The sequence below is a fragment of the Herpailurus yagouaroundi genome, unplaced genomic scaffold (genome assembly GCF_014898765.1).
Source record: "Herpailurus yagouaroundi ecotype Mexico unplaced genomic scaffold, PumYag 210, whole genome shotgun sequence".
Taxonomy (NCBI): Eukaryota; Metazoa; Chordata; class Mammalia; order Carnivora; family Felidae; genus Herpailurus; species Herpailurus yagouaroundi.
The window spans coordinates 22,475,379-22,494,538 of record NW_024412441.1 but is presented as its reverse complement, the minus strand read 5'-3'; the positions used below and the strand labels follow the sequence as shown (position 1 = coordinate 22,494,538).

At 44.5% G+C, this 19,160-nt stretch overlaps 1 protein-coding gene across 3 annotated transcripts; it reads left to right on the top strand.

The window, feature by feature from the left end:
• Positions 1 to 13: 13 nt before the first annotated feature.
• SLC67A2 (solute carrier family 67 member 2) lies at positions 14 to 15,907 on the top strand. Of its 3 annotated transcripts, XM_040454119.1 has the most exons (7): positions 146 to 254; positions 2,136 to 2,266; positions 4,383 to 4,470; positions 5,674 to 5,717; positions 6,036 to 6,165; positions 8,714 to 8,923; positions 12,098 to 15,907. In XM_040454119.1, the coding sequence occupies exons 3-7, from the start codon at positions 4,401 to 4,403 to the stop codon at positions 12,886 to 12,888; spliced, it is 1,245 nt and encodes a 414-aa protein (XP_040310053.1). In that variant the 5' UTR covers positions 146 to 254; positions 2,136 to 2,266; positions 4,383 to 4,400; the 3' UTR covers positions 12,889 to 15,907. The 3 variants fall into 3 exon arrangements, with proteins under 3 accessions (XP_040310051.1, XP_040310050.1, XP_040310053.1); XM_040454116.1 differs by lacking the exon at positions 2,136 to 2,266 and having other exon boundaries at positions 16 to 254; XM_040454117.1 differs by lacking the exons at positions 2,136 to 2,266; positions 5,674 to 5,717; positions 6,036 to 6,165 and having other exon boundaries at positions 14 to 254.
• The last annotated feature ends 3,253 nt before the right edge of the window (positions 15,908 to 19,160 follow it).

The window sequence follows — 19,160 nt, the reverse complement described above, 5'->3', positions numbered from 1 at the left end:
GCCGTTCGCTTCCGCTCGGGGCGGGGCTGGCGTGCGGGGGCGGTTCCCGGCAGCGGCTGCGGTGGCCGCGCCCCCCAGCCAGCGTTCGTATGGAGCCTGGGGGTCGCCGCGGCCTGGACTCGGCCGGGGGGCTGGCCTCGGCTACCCGGAAGCCAAGGCAGGAGCCGGGTGCCGGGGCTGAGGCGCGGGCCCCTGGCGCCGGTGCCATCAGAGCCCGCCGCTTCCTGCTCTGCCTTTACCTGGTGGGCTTCTTGGTGAGTTCCGGGGCTGAGGTCGAAGGGCTGCGTCCTGGACCTGGAACCCAATTAGGGGTGGTTTTTTTCTTGAAGCTCGAGCGGTGGTAAGGTTCAGCCAGGGCTGGGAACCTGCGATCCGCCTGGTGGTGCTTCCTTACTTTTCAAGCCTCCTCTTGCTCCTAAACCCCTTCGCTCTGCCAGGCCATATTGCTTTATTGCCCCTAAGCGCTTTCTAGAGGGCCCAGTTCGCAGCTCCTGTGCCCCTCTTGCCCTCTGAAAGACCCCCAGCACCAGCCTCAAGTGTGATCTGTGATCCAGCCGGGCTCAAAGGTGACCCCAGGTGTTAGATGCTGTGGTAGGTACTGCGCATGCAGGGTGGACAGTAAGGGCTGGTGGGCAAGCTTGAGGAAGTCCAGCTGATCTGGTGTTTGTAAATGTGCTAGGAATACACAGCTCTTTATGTCAGGCCAGGTCGGGAAGTCTCTGTTGATGACCCCACTTGGAGAGAATTAGGCACATTTACACTAGGATTCCTGGTAGACTTGAGTGTTTAAAAATGCAAACCACAGTCTTTTTGATTGCCGAGTAATACTTCAGTGTGTGTGTGTGTGTGTGTGTGTGTGTGTGTGTGTACACACACACACACACACACACACACACACTGGAGTATTACATTGTTTGTGTATATATATATTGGGCTCTTTCCATATTTGGCTATTGTTGATAGGGCTGCTATAAGCATAGGGGTGCATGTGTCCCTTCGAAACAGCACACCTGTATTACCACCCAAAAAAAAATGCAAACCACAGTGAATTATACACATCTGCCCTTCAACAAAGATTGGACAACGCAGATTTGGTTTTTTCATGACTTGTGTGTGTGTCCTGGTTAAATAAAGGGCAGTTATTATTATTTCCAATGTAGAATGGAAAGCTTAGAAAGATGAGTGTAGGATGGAGGAAGTCATCCATACATCCATCCATTTACTATTGATAGAATTTCAGAAAAGCTGCTATGTGGTAGATGCTTTAGAGCTCCAATCATTGTAATACATAGTCCCTGCTGGGAAGAATTTAACTGTCTTACTAGTAAGCTTGTGTTGGTAGTTCATGGGCCATTATCTCCAGGAACCCGAGATCCAACTCTTTACTCCTCTCTTTCCAAGTCTAGACCCGGGGCATTTGCTCTGGTTGTGAGCCGATCCATGTTAGGGGAGAATTGGGACAAAGGTCCAGTAGGATTTCCTCTTTGCTGAGTCTGTATCTTGATGACAAAAGGAACTAGTCAGGTTAAATGTCTCTGGGAGAAGACTGCCTCAGCCGTCAATAGTCCCCAGTGTCACTAGGTCTTGGCAAAGAGGAATTATCGTTTTCTGCCCAGATGCAGGTTAAGACCACTGCTCCCCAGTATGATGGAGTCTGGATGCTGAGCCATGCTCAGCTAGGAGACGAGCAGGAAGGCAGTCTCCCTGCCCCCTCCTCACTGCAAGGTGTTCATCAGCCTGTAAAGTTTTAATGTTGAATTAATAGTTAAGACAATGATGAAAGCATTTTCACCAAGTCACTGTAAACACAGAGCCATGAAGCACTCAGGAGGGCAGCACTTCACACGGAAACTCTGCCTACAGTTCACCTTGCCCACCCTACCCCGCCCCAGGCTCAGTGCCTCCAGTTCCAGAATGCCTCAGCTTGGCATTCCTTAATCTTAGTTCAGTTTCAGGGTGTAAATACCTCTTCCACTTTCCATTCTAGTCACCCAGAATTCAAAACTATTGAGTGTGAGTGGTTCTGGAGATTTCGAAAGGGAGTTGGCTGCCATCCACCCTCTGGTAGGAGCTGGGTACTGTAAGCTACTGCTTCCCTCTCTCATATGGTACTTGCCAAAGTGTTCTGTTTTTAGTTCTCATCTGGGCTTCCGGGTTTCAACCTGTTTAAGAAGGAAGACCAAGAAGGCCCTCTGGACCCTTTTCGGTTACCATTCTAAGATGGTGCTAAGATCCGTGATTTCAGTCCCTCTCCTCCAGATACACGGTGAGGTTCATATTTTATTTAATCAGCTGTAGTCAGGTCTCTTATTCTCTTATTAGCAATTTACTCATCACAAAATACTTTCAGGGTTCCTACCCTGAAAAAGATCCTGGACAGCATATTCACCGGTTTTGACAGAGATGTAGCTGTTCCCATGAAAGGTGTAAGCGATCCCCACTCACCTAATTTCCTTATAAATGGTTACAGGCACGTGACCAGTTGCAACATTCAAAGCCCATGCAATGTGGGTGGTTTTGAAGAGCGTGTGGATTCACGGGAAGAGAGAGGTTGCCTTTTATAGTACAAGGGAAGACAGTTTTACAGCACAACTTCCCAAAAGAGCTAACACCAGCCTCCTTGGAAACAATATTTTTCAGGCTCACATGAGCCTATGTTTTCTTATTACCTTCCATAAATCTCAACCTACTTAGTTATTTCTCTTCCATCCTTTATTTAGAATAACGTTTTGAAAGTTAAATGACAAGGGGCACCAGGAAGTTTTTGGAAAATAAAATCTTGTTGGACAATTGAGTTTCCTTTTCTGACAGATCAGAAAATTCAGTAGGTAACTGATGTATTTTGTGTCTTTTAAATGATATGATACATCAGTAGGCTGATGACACAAAGCTGACAGAAAACCCCACAAGGCATTGACTCAGACCCAAAAGAAATTTTAAGTAATCTTAATATCAAAATAATAAACTGTAGTTCTTGTATAAATTTATGGGCTATTTAAGAACACTGGATAGTAACTATATGGCCACCTAAAGATGTCACCATGAAAAAGGGCCACTGAAAAGTGCATTTAGAGATTCATGTTTCTAAAATTAGGTGAAGGTATAGCTACCAGGAGAAGAGGCAGGCAAAAGATTCATTGTGGCTCAAAGAAAAAAAATTTTTCATGCATTTCTGTCTTTGTATTTAACCAGGATTATAACAAAAGGAATTTGGGTTGAATATAAAGAAAACTGTGTGTATGCCCAATGTACTTTCCTCCTTCTAAGCCAGTTGTAGAAAGTAACCAAGTAAAGTAGGAATGAGAACAAAACTTAAAGGAAAAATTACCAATCTACCTGTTCACTCAGAATACCTAGCAGGAAGGATCAGTACTTATTCCCAGTCCCGGAGAAGAGAAAAAATGTGTGAACTTCTATTGCATGTTAGACCTTTCTCATCCATTATGTCTTTTAATGTACATCATATTTCTACCGGACAGGTATTAAATTATCCCCATTTTTTACAGATGACAGCACTGATGCTTGGTGACATTCAATAACTTTCCAAGCACACATGCTTAGGAAGTGTTGGAGCTGGAACTGAAAACCGTCTGACCCCAAATCCCATGCACTTTCATTGACCCAGCTGTGAAACATTGGCTTTCCCCGCTACTCCAGCCGTCTTTCTCCTTCCTGCTTTGCTGAGACTTTCTTTTCAGATACTACCTTGTGAGGCTGTAAACCGTGATTAGTTGCCTTCCCTAATTATGGGAGGAAATTCATGTTATTAAGCAAGGGACGCTTTGCCAAGGAATATGCATTATCCCTACTTCCTTTCCCACTTCATTACACACAAACATTTTTTTTTATTTAACTTCTGTCTCATAGCCTCCTTGAGTATTAAGGATCAATTACAGAGAAGCTGAGGTTGAATGATTCTAGGTTATGGGGATCAGGCATTTACATGTAGCAATTCTTATAACATTATCATTGTATTTTGATTCTTTGATAACTTTAACCTGATGAGTATAGCAGGCTACAGATACAATTATGATTTCTTGTTTGCTGAGAATTTTAGGTATTGTTTTTATTTCTTTTTTAATTTTTTTAACGTTTATTCATTTTTGAGAGACAGAGCATGAGCAACAGAGGGGCAGAGAGAGAGGGAGACACAGAATCCAAAGTAGGCTCCAGGCTCTGAGCCGTCAGCACAGAGCCTGACGCAGGACTCGAACCCATGAACCGCGAGATCATGACCTGAGCTGAAGTCTGACACTCAACCGACTGCGCCACCCAGACACCCCTGTTTTTATTTTTTTTAATCAGTTTGTTATTAGGATTACCACTTTGAGAACACCTAAGCTGCAGTTTCAATTAGAGTTAATTAGTGTTTTATTGTTTAGGATTTGTTTGGTGTAAGCATGGTCGTGCCTTTACTGAGCCTTCATGTCAAGTCTCTTGGAGCAAGTCCAACAGTTGCTGGAATAGTAGGTGAGTGGTTAATATTGCACATTTTCAGAGTGCTGAATTTTCAATCCTCTAGACTAAGACCCCAAAAAATAAATCAGTCTTCTAGCTGAATATTATCCAAAGGTAAATTGAAAAGGGGATAAAAGGGATTTTCAGAATACTTAAAAATGTTGCCCTGGAGCAAATGCAGTTTGTCTTTCCCTAGATTACCTGTGTTCAGAAAGGTTTCGAGGTTTAGCATTATCCCCTTCCCCTTACCACGAGTGACATTACAGGTACTTCCTGAGCCTCTCCAAGGAGCTGGCTGTGTATGTTAAAGGATAGGTATAGACTCCTGCCTGCAGGAACCTGTAACCTAATGCGAGGAACCAGAGAAACACAACCTACAGAAATCAAGCCATGCGGCAAAGGGATTTGGGGTGAGCCCTGACAAATTGGTTGCAAGCTTCCTGCACCACCACCGGCATATCTTAGGGGGTTGTTAGGGTCCCTCTACCTGTGCAGCATAAAAACTGCACATCTGCAAGTCACTGACTCACCCAAGAGACAGGAAATAGGGCTTGGGATTGTGCTAATGTACAAGAAATTGTTAAGACTGAGAGCCCTTGGTAATTCACAGGCTAGATAAGCAAATGTTTGGGGACAGCTGTGTACAAAATGGTAAGTCCTCCATGCCCTGATTTGTACTTCCTTGGAAGGTGGAATCATACTGGACCACACAGCAGCACGAAGGTATTTATGCAGAGCAGAAGGGACGTGTTATTTGACATAATGGGGGTAAGAGCGCTCTGTAAAACATTGTCAGTTCTTTATAAAACTGGAATGTTGGAGGCATATGAGATAATACAGCAGATTAAGACTCAGTAGAATTCTTGCTGATTTCAGATTTCTGCTCCCCCCAAGTACTCTCTGTTCAGTCTTCTCAGCTGGGGGTGCACATCCTCACAAGGTGGGAGAAGGCCTCTCTCTCAGAGTCCCTGCAGGTGGCCCTTACCTTTAGTCTCTCTTTTGCTTCCTTCAGTTTTATTTTTGAAGGTCTTTTATTAAAAATTGTATTGCTTTACTCTTCCAACTGAAAAAAAAAAAAGGGTAATTTCCTTTTAAAAATGGTCCTCCCCCCACCCCCAGTGTTTTTCTGTTAATTTCTTTGTAATTGTTACCATATTAATCCATTTTTTGTGATGGGTCCATCTGATTTTATTGATTTACTGATGTCTTTTGTAGGCTCCTCCTATGGCATTTTGCAGCTCTTTTCTAGCACATTGGTGGTAAGTTATCTCCCATCTGGCAACATATCTGGGTCACATTTTGGGGGTATTTCAGGGCACCTGCCTGGGTGGCTCAGTTGGTAAACGTCTGACTTCAACTCAGGTCATGATCTCACCATTCGTGAGTTCGGGCTCTGTGCTGACGCTTGGAGCCGGGAGCCTGCTTCGGATTCTGTGTCTCCTCGCTCTCTGCCCCTCCCCTGTCATGATCTCTCTCTTTCTCTCTCAAAAATAAATAAACTTTTAAAAATATTTAAAAACATTTTGGGAGCATTTCCATAGTCGTGGTGGACCTGCTGTGTTCCTTGCTTTCCTCAGGGCTGCTGGAGTGATGTGGTTGGAAGACGGTCTTCCTTGCTGGTGTGCATTCTGTTCAGTGCCCTGGGTTATCTGATTCTTGGAGCATCCACCAATGTGTTCCTGTTTGTCCTTGCTAGAGTCCCTGTGGGTGAGTCCTTGCCTTTGTGTGTGTGTTCACTCAAAATAAGTCAGTTACATGTATCTGTAGAAAGAGACTTCCCTTCTGGTAATTGCCTTCTTGATGAGAGCTTATGTAAAAAAGAGAATAATGACAACAGCGAGAATAACCGCAACACCAGCCGCTGCTGGTGGCGGAGCACTTCGTATCAGCCAGGCTCTGCTAACTTGTGCCGATCTCCAAAGCTTGCACATGACAGTCTGAAGCCCTTGCCGTCTGTCGGTGTGAATCATCACGCGGCTGCACAGACCTGTCTCCTTCCCCTCGATCTGATCTCTGTACGTTCAATCAGTAAGAATTTGTTCAGCGTCTTTGGCCAGCACTGTGGTTACTGTTCTTTCTCTTGGCGAGCTGATGGTTTTGAAATTGGGCTTCCTGACTTCAAGTGGACATTTACGGCTATGGCTTTCCCACAGCCTTCTGTGAATCTGGCTGCTGCTTGAGGGAGAGACTAGGATGACAATGTAGCAGCTCATGGCTCATGGGTTGGTTTCTGTTTCCAAACTAACGTTGAATGTTTCTGGCATTTTCGAAATAGCTTTTATTTTGTCCATTCATTGAAACATTTTGTCCTTTCTTTGAGACACCACTTGTGAATGCCGTCATAGTGTGGTGCGTAGGCAGTTCCTGTGGAAGCTTTTTATTCTCTCTTTGCCTTTCTCAGTTGTGAGAGCCCTGGAGTTTCAGTGTTTCTTTCTCCCCTTACTCAATAGAGCACTGACAGACTGCTGCCCTGTGGACGAGTTTGCAGCACTGGACCTCTGCCCGTATTCAGTGAAGCTGCTTGTTTTTAACTAACACCCCAAAGGAACAGAGCATAAAATAAGTCCTTTTGACATGCAGTTAATGATCACCTTATTTGGGATTTTCACCCCATTTCCGTCACATACGTTCTTACTCTTCAAGTCTTTTGAGTTTACCCTCCAGGATTCATGCTGCGCCTTTCTATTGACCCCCCCCCCCAAAAAAAAAAAAGTTTATGAAGGTCTTTGCTTTGAATGTGAACAGTCATTAAAATGTTTTTATTTAATATGACGTGAGCCTGGTTTGAGTAATGATAGTTCTGTTAGGTGAATGTCATACTCTTTGCCAACAGGAGAGCTATACATAAAAATTCTTTCTTGCTATGGGGACCTCTACAGTGCTTGGTGGCCCGGGGATGTGAGGGAGCCCTGGGAAGCCTTGCCGGGGTTGTGCCTCGCAATGTCCCGTGTAGATTCAGGTCCTTGTATCCTGAAGGTGAACCTGAGGGAGGTTAAAGTACCAGAAGCAGACCTTTGGTTTTCCCCTCCTCCCTCTGTCCCCTAGCCCAGCCTCTGAAATGTACCGGAAAGCTCGTCTGGGTTTCTCACCGCATACTCTCACCACATTCCTCCTTCCTTAGGTGTGTGAGGTGAACCCGACATCGGTATCATTTCAAAATAAACACAGTACTATAATCACAGGAACATAATCTATCAAGCCTCTTAGGAATCATCTTCCAGCCCCATCCTTTCTCACATTCAAGGAAATAGGTCTAGAGAGAGTCTCTCTACCTAATTACCAAAGGGATTTATAAGTTTGCTTCCCAGAGAGGCTGGTTATCAGGCAAACACCCTCTCTGATGTTTAGACACAGCTGGGTATAGAACCCAGCATCAGTGTGCTGACAGAGTGATGTGAGGAGTTAAACTTCTTTCAAGAAGATCGCTGGAAACTGTTGTGTTACATCACAGTTGCGAGAAAATTCAGGCAGACCCTGCAGGAGCATTGATCGAGTGCCTACTATGCATCAATCGACATTGTGGGCAAGCTGTGTTACCAGAATGCACAGTCTGTTCAGCGTATGGGAGTATGGGCGCAGACAAGTCAAATACATCAGCAGAAGTAGGAGGAATATGAAGTTGTAACATATAATTGAATCTCTTATTAAGCCATGTCACAGCTTTCAGTTTGTTTAGTCAACCAATTCATAACCCTCTCGCTAATAGAAAATCAGTTGATATTGTTTAGATGACCGTGTCATCATATTTTTATATTTTTACTCCCTGTCCTTCTTGCCTGTTCTGTTTCTCTCTGTAGCAATTATCACCTTTATACACACACACACACACACACACACACACACACACACACAGGCTCTGTGAAGATAGATACATTTGTGTCAAGGGTCAAAGTTAATGCTGGACGTATAGTAGGTATGCAGTGAATGTTTATTCACAGAGTGAATGAATAAAGAATGATACATCTCTGTAGAGAAGTCGCCATGAATTGCACTTGGCTAACAGAGAGGACCGGAGATACTGGGATGTCAGGGTGGGAGGTGGGGAGGCTGAGGATTCAGGGCTTCACCACCAGGGGTAAGTTGACCAACTAGGACTGTGGGGCTCGACCGGGAGTCCAGTCACGGAGGCATCAAACTGCAGAGCTTAGACATTCGAAGAGAGTGGAGACTAGAACTCTTGTCAGTGATAGAGATGAAATGCAAGATACTTTTGGTCTGAAAAATGTCACAGAGCATGTTTCTTGTCCCCTTACAGGTATTTTTAAACACACACTCTCCATTTCAAGAGCTCTGCTCTCTGATCTGGTTGCAGAGAAGGAACGACCCCTAGTAATTGGACAGTTCAATGCAGCCTCTGGTGTGGGCTTCATCTTGGGCCCCATGGTTGGTGGATATCTTACTGAGTTAGATGGTGGATTTTATCTAACAGCCTTCATCTGTTTTTCTGTCTTCATTCTCAATGCTGGTAAGTTGACATTTCATCATAAGAAGACTGTTTACTTTATGCATTCATATGATTTACTTTTATCTCCTTACAATTTGTTGTTCTTAAAATAGGCAGATTTTTGTTGTTGTTCCACTCTAGTTAGCATACGGTGTTCTATTAGTTTCAGGCGTACAATACAGTGATTCAGCCATTCTGTACATGACTCCGTGTTCATCCTGTTAAGCATATTCTTAACCCCCTTCACCTTTCACCTTAGAGTAAGTAGACTTATAATTTGAAGTTGGACCACTTCATCCCCTGCTACAGACCCCCCCCCGCCATGTCTTTCCATCATGCTAAAAGCACATATATGTCTCATACAGCCAGCGTAGTGGTGAGCTGGCCCTGCCCCTCACTCTGCCTCCCTTCATATGCGTCAGCCACACTGGCTTCCTGGTCGACCTCACACACACCAGGCTCATTCCCACAGGAGGGCACTGCAATTTGCTCTTTCCTCCGCCTACAGCATTCTTCCCAAATATCTTTACTGGGTCTTTCTTCTTATCATTCAGGTGTCAAATATTTTCTTCCTTGGAAACGCCTCCCCTGATGATCCTGTTTAAAAAAACTCCCATTTTCTTGACAGCACTTCTGAAATTATATTAGAAATTTGTTTTCTTGCTTCTATTCTTTCTGTCCCTCTCTTCCCCACCTCCCCACACATACCATTAGAAAGTAAACGCCACAGGCACAGGGGTTTGCTCATTGTTGTCACTCCTGCCCAGAACCTGCCAGGCATAAAACTGAATTCAATAATATTTGATGAAGAAAAGAATACTGACTGGACTGTGAACCCCTGGATACAGGGTCAGTTACCTAAAGCAAAGAAGATGAACCTCTTTGCCCAGAGACTGGAACGTGGATGAGCCTTAGATGAACAACTTTATAAGCAAGAAGAGTGATTCGCATTATTCAGTTTTTCTTAAATGTAACGCTAACCTACTGCACCATTTTCAGTCTTTGTATTCAAGGCTCCACATTGAGTGATAAATTCCATGTTCCATTTCACACTCAGGAAGCAGAGTTCGTGGGCTCAGTGTCAGTCCTCACAGGAATACTTTATGATTTCCTGCCAGAAGTTTAACCTGCAACCTCAACCAGGAGGCGAGGTCTGATGGATTAGTGTAAATCTAGATAATACTTTAAGCACCTGACCAGTTGGTGTGGCCAGGTACCTTCCCACACGAAGGAATGTGATGAATGCGATAGCATTCGAAGTCAGAAGTCAGTGTGTAAACGAAGAACATGATTATGGAGTTCTGTTTTGGATTCTCCAGCGGTGCTGCTGTTTAATATTTTGCCCTCACCTAAGCCTGTGAATGGGTCTGAGTCAGTCAGGGATACATTCACCTGCAAGCGTTCTCAACCACGATGGCTAAAAAAAGTAATAGGGATTTATCTTACACTCTTAAGAAATGTGGAGGTCGCTGGACCAAGCTGATGCAGGAAATAGCAGAGGAGAACAAGGGGGGGTGAGGGGCTGAAGAGCAGACAGTGTCTCACACGGGGCTTTGGCCTAACAGTGCATTGAACTCAGTGCACGGTGTTTGTTTTTGTTTTTGTTTTTTTTCCCCTCAACAACTTCAACTGTTTTCCTCAACCCTCTTTACCCCTTCAGCTTCTCATATCCTCTGTCTGATCTGCCCCGTTGCCTGAGAAAGGCCTTTTATGTCTTTTTTCCACGATTTCTGTTTTCAGACAGAAGTCTAACAGACTTAGACTCAGATTCCTGCTTTACCACTTTTTAGCGTGGGCCTTGGGTGGGTTGCCTCAGTTCCTCATCTGTAAAACAGGGTGACAACACTCCTGTGCTTGTTAGGACGAACACCATAGGCCTTGCACACAAGCAGCTCACCCCTCTGAGTCGAGTATGGGAAGCCCTCAGTAAATGTTAGTTGCTGTCATGATTATCATCTTACTATTATTTTAATTATACTCCTCCTCTCAGTCTTCCAGGGACAAGCCTTTCTCATTTTTATCAAGATTCTATGAAATGTCTGAGGGCCCTTTTAAAGATCAGAAGAGGTGGAAAGTCCAGGCCTGCATTCTTGTGTGGTTAGTTTCCTGTCATAAATTAGTCCCTGGCTAATAGTCCACCTGTACTATATTTGGAGAAACCACACACACACAGATGTAGCTGCTGAAAACAGCATGAGGTGGCCTGAATGGTCACTGGTCCAAGTTGAATTTAAGTGTGGAAGGACTGAGAACCCAACAGCATGAGTTTGGAAAAGATATCGTAGAATGGCAAGCTGGAATTCAGTTTTAAGACATTTGGGGGCATGGATTGGCCATGCCAATAGGTCATTCTACTTGGATGGCATGGGATAAATAAAACAATCATGGCAGGAATGTGCCAGTCACAAGGGTGGAGGTGGGATTATCTGAATAGGAATGGAGCTGCTGTGTCAGGTCATGCATCACGGTCCGTGAGAATGGCACCCCCAGAGATTTTGAGGTGTGACTCACGAAAGCACATGATGGCCTTGACTAGGGGCAGATCCAAGCAGGTGCTTTCTGATGGGTCCTGGGCGTCAAGCTGTCCCTCCCCGGCTGTGTCTGTTCACAGCATCCTGTGCTTCCCCTAACTTAGCACTTACCCTGTAATCCAGTTGCTTTGCTTGTCCAAACCCCCTGTTAGACTTAAATTCCTTGAGGGCAGGGATTGTATAGGCCTGGTCTTGTTGGTTAATATATTCCTACTATTCAGCACAGAATTTAGCATTTAGGAAGCATAAATATTCAGTATTCGAACAGATGAAATACGGGTGGTGAATGAATGGGTGGATGGATGGGTAGGTAGATAGTGGATAGGTGGAGAATTAGAAGGTAATGATGGGAAGAATTTAAACATACAGCATGAGAACTTAGATATTGCATGATATAGGAAACCAGCTCGTGAGATGGGAAAAAAGTGAACATTTTGTATGTATAGTTTTTGGTTTTTTTAGGTGAATCGCAGAATTCTGCGATCAAAATGGGGTAGAAGGAGCTGTGGGAATAGTTAAAAACTGGATTCAAAAATACAGATGGGTAAACATACTAATACAGAAATACAGAGTAGCAGTCCCTTACAATTGCTCACCCCCATGGGGGCGCTGTGGGATTCAGGGCTTGCAGCCTGCTGTGACCAATCCTATGCCGTCTTAACAGGGCTGGTTTGGCTGTTTCCATGGCGGGACGCCGAGCTCACCAGTACAGAAAAAGGCCTGCCAGTGGGTAAGAACCCCGCACTTTGGGGGAAGACAGACTGCGAAGTGCAGGAAGCGGCCGCCCCCTGCCAGAGCAGGACCAGTGGGAAGCCTGCCAGGCCGCCCTGGGTGGAGGTAGCTTCCACCCTGCGGGACATGAAGAGCCTGATATTTTCCGAAATGTGGGACATCTTTATGGTGCGCTTGCTGATGGCCGTGGCGGCCATGCTCTACTACAGTAACTTCGTGGTGGGCCTGCAGGAGCGCTTCGGGGTGCGGCCGCGGGCGGCCGGCTACCTCATCAGCTACAGCAGCGCCCTGGGCGCCCTGGCCGGCCTGGCGCTGGGACCCATCCTGCAGCTCTACCGGCACGACGGCCACGCGGTCCTGCTGCACTCGAGCGCGCTCACCAGCGTGCTGCTGCTGCTGCATGCCGCCACCCACACGGTGGCCGTGGCCGTGCTCTGCGCCTCGCTGCTGGCCGTCTCCACCGCCGTGGGCAGGACCTGCATCACCGACCTGCAGCTGGCTGCGGGAGGGGCGCAGGCCAGTGGCACCGTCATCGGTGTGGGGCAGTCGGTCACGGCCGTGGGCTGGATCGTCGCCCCCCTCCTTTCGGGGGTCGCGCAGGAGGTCAGCCCATGTGGGCCCCCCAGCCTGGGGGCTGTCCTGGCCCTCGTGGCGATTTTCATAATGTCAGTGAACAGACCCCGCTATGGGCGTGGGGGCAGAGACAAATTAAAAAGCGAGTAGAATGGAAGTGGACGGGCAAGAAACCAACTCCGAGGCTGTGAAGGAGTGATGGTTCCCCAGCGGGTGTCCCGCGTCGATAGACGTCCAGGTCCATCCTGCTGGATGATCAGAAGTCATCTTTGTCAAAGGGGAAGGTATTAAATGTTCTGTAAAAGTCTCCTCTTCGCACCCAACCAGCGGGGTTAAAATTTTCCAGGGAAAGCACTACCAGCTTTGGGAGAGGGGGATGGTGGTAGGTTAACAGAAGGTGATATGCTCCCCTGCCAAGTAAAAATTAGGGTATCACGTTAATAAAGTGATCCACTGGGACACAGGTGTCATTTCAAAATGCGTAAACTAAGAGGGGGCCTTTCTGCTATGAGAATCCTAGAGATGGAAGAAGCTGCTTTACTGAAACTCGCCTGTCACTTTCTCAAGTCATAACAAGGTTATGAGTTCTAGTTCCCCCTGGGAAACCGGGAAAATCAGATAGCTGGCCCCAGAGACTGATTCGGGGGGCCTCGGGAAGGCCCAGAAACCTGTATTTTATCAACACCACTTGCATTTTCTCATGGAGGCAGAAAAAGGATCATTCAGAGACCATACTGGTTTTGAGTCAAGTCAAAAGCCAGAAACTTGGTTGTGTTTATGAATAGCTAACCCAGTTCGAACTATTAAAATTAAATGATCACAGTGTGTGACATTTCCCCGAGCTCTTGGCAGTCATGCTCCATAATAGGAGAAACAGGTTCCTGGGCCCCGTCCCCTGTGTCCACTGACTCTGAAGCCCCATGCTCTGCACAGAGCTGTTTGTTGTTAGTCTGGCCAGTTCTCCCTAGATTATTGGGCATGAACTGCTCCCAGAAGCCAGTGGTCCAGCAGGTGCATCAGTTGGATGGTGGTAGAGCCCAGTGGAGAAGCCAAAGCGCAGGAATGCCTTTAAGATGACATCTCATGCAGTGTAAGAGTCAGGTGTCACGCCTCATCAGAGGGATCTTAGTTCTACAGCGTCTTATGTTAAAAGTCATTTCCTTTATCTCTTTTTAGTATCACAATTGGGAACAAAAGAGCTGTGCTGCTCTACAGGGAAATGTTTTGGTGTGCCTTTTCCTCGGCCCAAACTGCCATTCCAAAAGTAGGTCCCCAGGGTCCAGCCAAGAGGCCCAGAGTGAAGGTTGGCACAAACTCACAAGAGCATCTGCAAGGCTCTTGCTCTTTGGATGATGTCAGCCATTAATAAAAATTACTTTGGAGCCCCTTCTATTTTCCTCACCCAAACGACCACAGTTCATATTCCCTTCATTCTTTTTAAGTGGTCCACTAGGAACTTATTCCTGTTCTCAGCCTAACACATGTATAATTGTAAATGGTACTTTAATACACTAACCGGTTGTAACGTTAATACTAGTATGTAAAGCAGAAAAAAAAAATGTTTCTCTATTTTTAGAAGTTGTGTGTGGGGTAAACTCATACCTTTATGAGAAAGAATTAATTGGATGTTTGAAGATTGTCCTTTCTCCTATCTGGCTGCAAAGAAAATATTAACTTCTTATTAAGTGTTATAATTGTGAACTTTTATACAAGCGCTAAGTGCTTTTGGTGAAACCAAAATATGATGTAAAATGGTGTTGGCCCTTAAGGAGCACACCAAATCATCATAGAGGTTAGACTCAAAAGACAAGAAGTAATCATGGGTTTATGCAATGAAGTAGAATTTCTCCGAAGATTATCCTTTCTGTGCACTCAGAAATAGACAAGTTTCTTAGGCACTCTTTAATATAGTCATTATTAAATGTTTGAAATCATAGGACTTTAATTTTGAAGTTAAATAAAGCCTACAAATTTATTAAGGCTTTACAATTAACCAGATCTCTGGAAATCCCGAAAACCAGGGTTGATCTTAGTATAGAAGAGTAGAGAAACATTTTCATTATTCTCCACACTTATGTTTTTTTTGAGAAATATTATGCAGGCATACTTTGTCTTATTGCACTTCATTTTATTGTGCATCACAGATACTGTGTTTTTTACAAACCGAAGGCTTGTGGTAACCCTGCATCAAGCAAGTCTGTTTGCGCCATTTTTTCCAATAGCATTTGCTCGCTTTGTGTCTCTGTGTCACGTTTTGGTCATTCTCACGATATTTCCAGTTTTTTCACTGTATTTGGTCTGGTGATATGTGATCAGTGATCTTAGGTTTTCCTCTCATAACTGTTTTGGGGTGCCATGAACTACACCCATATAAGATGGTAAATTTAATCAATACTTGTTACATGTTCCAACTGCTTTACCAATTGGCTGGTCGCCTGTCTCTCGCCCTCTCCTCGGGCCTCCCTATTTCTTGAGACCCAACAGTACTGAAATCGGTCCAGTTAACAACCCTACCGTGGCCCGTAAGTGTTCAAGGCAAAGGAAGAATCAATCGATGTGGCAAACTTCCTTGCTGTCTTACGTTAAGAAATTGCCACAGCCACCCCAGCCTTCAGCAACCACCACCCTGATCAACATTGAGAAAAGATCCTCCAACCAGCAAAAAGATTACCACTCACGGAAAGCTCAGAGGGTGGTTGGCATTTTTTAGCAAGAAAGTATTCTTCACTAAGGTATGGACATTGTTTTTTTAGACATAATGCTACTGTAAAGTTAATAGACTATAGTATAAACATAAGTTTTATACATAAGAAACCAAAAAATGCATTTTACTCGATTTATTGCAATATCCACTGTATTGCGATGGTCTGGACCAAACCCACAGTACCACTGATATATGCCTGGAGTTCCTCTTACGTGGTCCAATGTATTGCTCTTCAAAAGTATGTTCCAGGAACCAGCAACGTCCACATCCCCTGGAGTTTGTTAGATGTGTAAACTCGTGTCCCACCACAGAGCTGCTGGGAACCACTCTCACAAGATACCCAGCTGCTTTGTATGTACAGTAAATTTTTAAAACCACTGGTCTAATGGATAGTGTTTGTATGACTTATGGAATATGATCTCAGGGAAATTAAATCTGCTCAATTAAAGTTTGTGTTAAAGTTTGCGTTGTTTTGTTTTTAAGCTCGAGTAACTTGTGTAAAATTTCCGAAGTATGTAGGTTGAGCCACATGAAATTGCCATTTTTCTAAGTCAAAAATAATCTCAGTTTCACATGATTCAACTTAATATTATATGGAATCTTATTTTAGGGGCATTGAACTTGCCTGAGAAGTTTATAAAGGAAATGGCACCCTTTCACCATTATGCCAGCCACAACTTATAAGTTCTGTGACTCGGCCTCAGGGTTTTGGGTTCTGAATACTTGGCCTTCTCCACAGAAGGAAGGTATACCTCGCCCTCAAGTCCAGAGAGATGAGCAAAATTCACAAAGGGAGCAGGGCATTCCTGGCCAGGGCAGTGACCCCTGCAAGGCTCCAAAACCCAGGCCGTGTGGATCAAGAGTGATGTCTGCAGCACACAGAAGGGGCTAGAATCAGTGCTGCATATTAGAGTCACCTGATGCCCAGAGCTTGCCCTGGACCTTGAGAACCAGACTCCAAAGTGCCCCAGAGTTGAGAGTGTCTGGCTTAGATCATGGAGGGTCTTGTGTACCATGCTCAGGAGTGAGCTTCATTCTCACAAATGGGGGTCGGGCGGGGGCGGGGGGGAGCCACTGAAGAATTCATGTTGGAGAATGCTCCCAGGCTTTATGTTAAAGGTCCTCTAGGGCGGGAATCCAAGAGGAACATGAGGGAGAAGTGGTCACGCACACTGAGGGAGGCAGGTAGGGCACAAAATTTTCTGAAAGGCCTGGAGATTATCAGCTTGTGACCTCCAGGGAGATTCTGGAAGGGGCCGTGGGCAACACCCACGTGTCTGGTCCAGGTGGAGGTCAGGCAATGTTAGAAAGTCTGGTAACAAGTGTTGAGCACATTGTGCACCTTCTTATGTTAGCTGGCAGAGAACACGTGTGGGCATTTATGGAAGTTTGTTCTCTGCATGTTCAGAACATTAAGAAGGCGTCTTTTCCTGAGGACATTTCTAGAAGAAATTTAGACATCTATGGGGGAGGGGGAATGTCAATCCACTTAGGAGAAATTTCAGGCATTTGGGCGTCTGTTACAAGAGAATGGCTTTTTATTTGGAGTGTGAGTGTAGCCAGCATGGTAATTCTCCATGTCCTATTCCTCCTGGAAACTTAAGCCTTTAAGAAGTCTCTGAAATGGCACCTGGGTGGCTCAGTTGGTTGGGCATCCAATTTCAGCCCAGGTCATTGATCTCCTGGTCCGTGGGTTCAAGCCCCACATAGGGCTCTGTGCTGACTGCTCAGGGCCTGAAGCCTGCTCAGGATTCTATGTCTCCCTCTCTCTCTATGCCCCTCCCCTGTTCGTGCTCTGTCTTGCTCTGTCTCTCAAAAATAAATGTTAGAAAAAGATTTTTCTTCTTAAAAGAAGTCTCTGAAATAAGAGATTCCACAATAGAGATACCACAGATCTAGCCAGGATGATGTATAATGTGACTCCTCTCAGAACAGGGTGATGAACTGAAAAAATAATTTTCTGTCCTAAAGCTTTATTTTTCCTGAAGAACTTGCCAGTTACATGGTAATAATTTTCTTTAATCATACAACCCCTTTAAAATTATAATGAATACAACCCCTTTAAAATTGTCATTTATTCTGATTGTCATTTTTAGGAGCCATTGCTGTATCCTGATACATATTTTACATCAGTATCCAGAAGCGCCTGAAAATGTTAACTTCCAGTTACTGTAGAAACATGTCCTAATAGTAAGAACAACAAGCTTTTGGCTTTGCACACCATCTGCTAATACCAAATATACACATAATCTGAAATTTATTGCACACCGTTGGTAAGCAAATTGTTTTAAGATATCTCATCAATAGGATTTATTTTTAATCAATCAGGTACACAAATGCTAACTTATTTTAAAACATTATTTTACTTTAGATTTCTCACTTTTCCCAAATGGATTGTCTAATCCCACTACTTTACAGACAGCTGCATATGAAAACAATACAATTTCTACTGTTTTTGTGATTCAGTACATTGTAAGAAATAGTGTGGATTTTATCTGGAATTGGACACTCTCAAACAGCTTGTGCTGTTCCTTGAGGGGAAAAGATAATTATAAACATTAAAGAAGGAGGTGTTAATTATTACCAATAATTATACGCATAAACTATAGCATAAAAGTGGACTATAAGGATCTTGTTAGAATGAAAAATTGTATTTTAATCAGTCTTGATTTAAACTATACTACATCCTGATAAATAAACATCTTTTTTTCCAAAATATACACTGTGGCGGGGGATAAAAGTAGTTAAAGTACCTATTAATAGTTGCAGTTTACAACATGGAATAGGAGATGTCCTTTCTTCAGGCTTATCAAAGAATCTCTTACATTTTGAATCACTGGGACTCAGGTTCTTATCCATATTGAGAATTATTTTTTTGTGTGGTAGCTTACCCACCTAAATCTCTCCTGAGTTTACCCAATGAAATTGAGACCACATGAACTATCCAGAATGAACCTGATGTAATAAATGCATTTGCTGCTGACTTGGGGCCTGGCCCTTGTGAGTGGGAGTGCATGTGAATGGGTGCATGGTCTGGCTTGCCTTGGTCATGATGCCTGGGCATCAAGCCAACTCCTGACCAGTGCCAGGTGGTAATGACACGGGTAAGGGTGATCGTTTTCTCCTGGGCACCTTCAAAGCACCTTCCCTGTGCCGTCTTTTTGGAATGAGTAACACAACAGAGTATGCCAAGTTGTGACGCCATTCAAAGTAACTTTCCAGCTAAAGGTAAGAACTTGGACTGGACGCCCAACAGTAAGAGGTACTTGGGGTAGCAAGTGAAACCACAGTAAGTGGTTTCGATCGGGTACGAAAACGTTAGTGAAAACCTAAAAATGTGATCTGTTGGTACATAGCCCTGAATAAATCATCTCTAAAAATCATTCCTTAAGACAGTGGATGGCATTAACCTAATTTGTTTTCCTTGTGTTGGCTTTGGAAAGCAGCGTTCAAAATTCCAGAGCATGCATTATCTTCGAGCCCTTTACAAAAGGGTCTGTTGACATACAGAAAATTAAGGGGCACCTGGGTGGCCCAGTCGGTTAAGAATCTGACTCTTGATTTCGGCTCAAGCCATGATCTCAGTGTTGAGATCAAGGCCCACATCAGGCTGTGCATGGAGGCTGCTTAAGATTCTCCCTCCCTCTGCCCCTCCCCCACTGGTGCAGGCCCTCTGGCACTCTCAAAAACAAACAAAAAAAAAAAAAAGAAAGAAAAA

What these genes read in the sequence shown, in the direction of transcription:
- SLC67A2 (XM_040454116.1), top strand. Translation starts at nt 90, where the DNA reads ATGGAGCCTGGGGGTCGCCGCGGCCTGGACTCGGCCGGGGGGCTGGCC. An exon ending in AACAGTTGCTGGAATAGTAG is followed by an intron (nt 4,471 to 5,673) that starts GTGAGTGGTTAA and finishes TGTCTTTTGTAG; the next exon opens with GCTCCTCCTATGGCATTTTG. An exon ending in CCTTGCTAGAGTCCCTGTGG is followed by an intron (nt 6,166 to 8,713) that starts GTGAGTCCTTGC and finishes GTCCCCTTACAG; the next exon opens with GTATTTTTAAACACACACTC.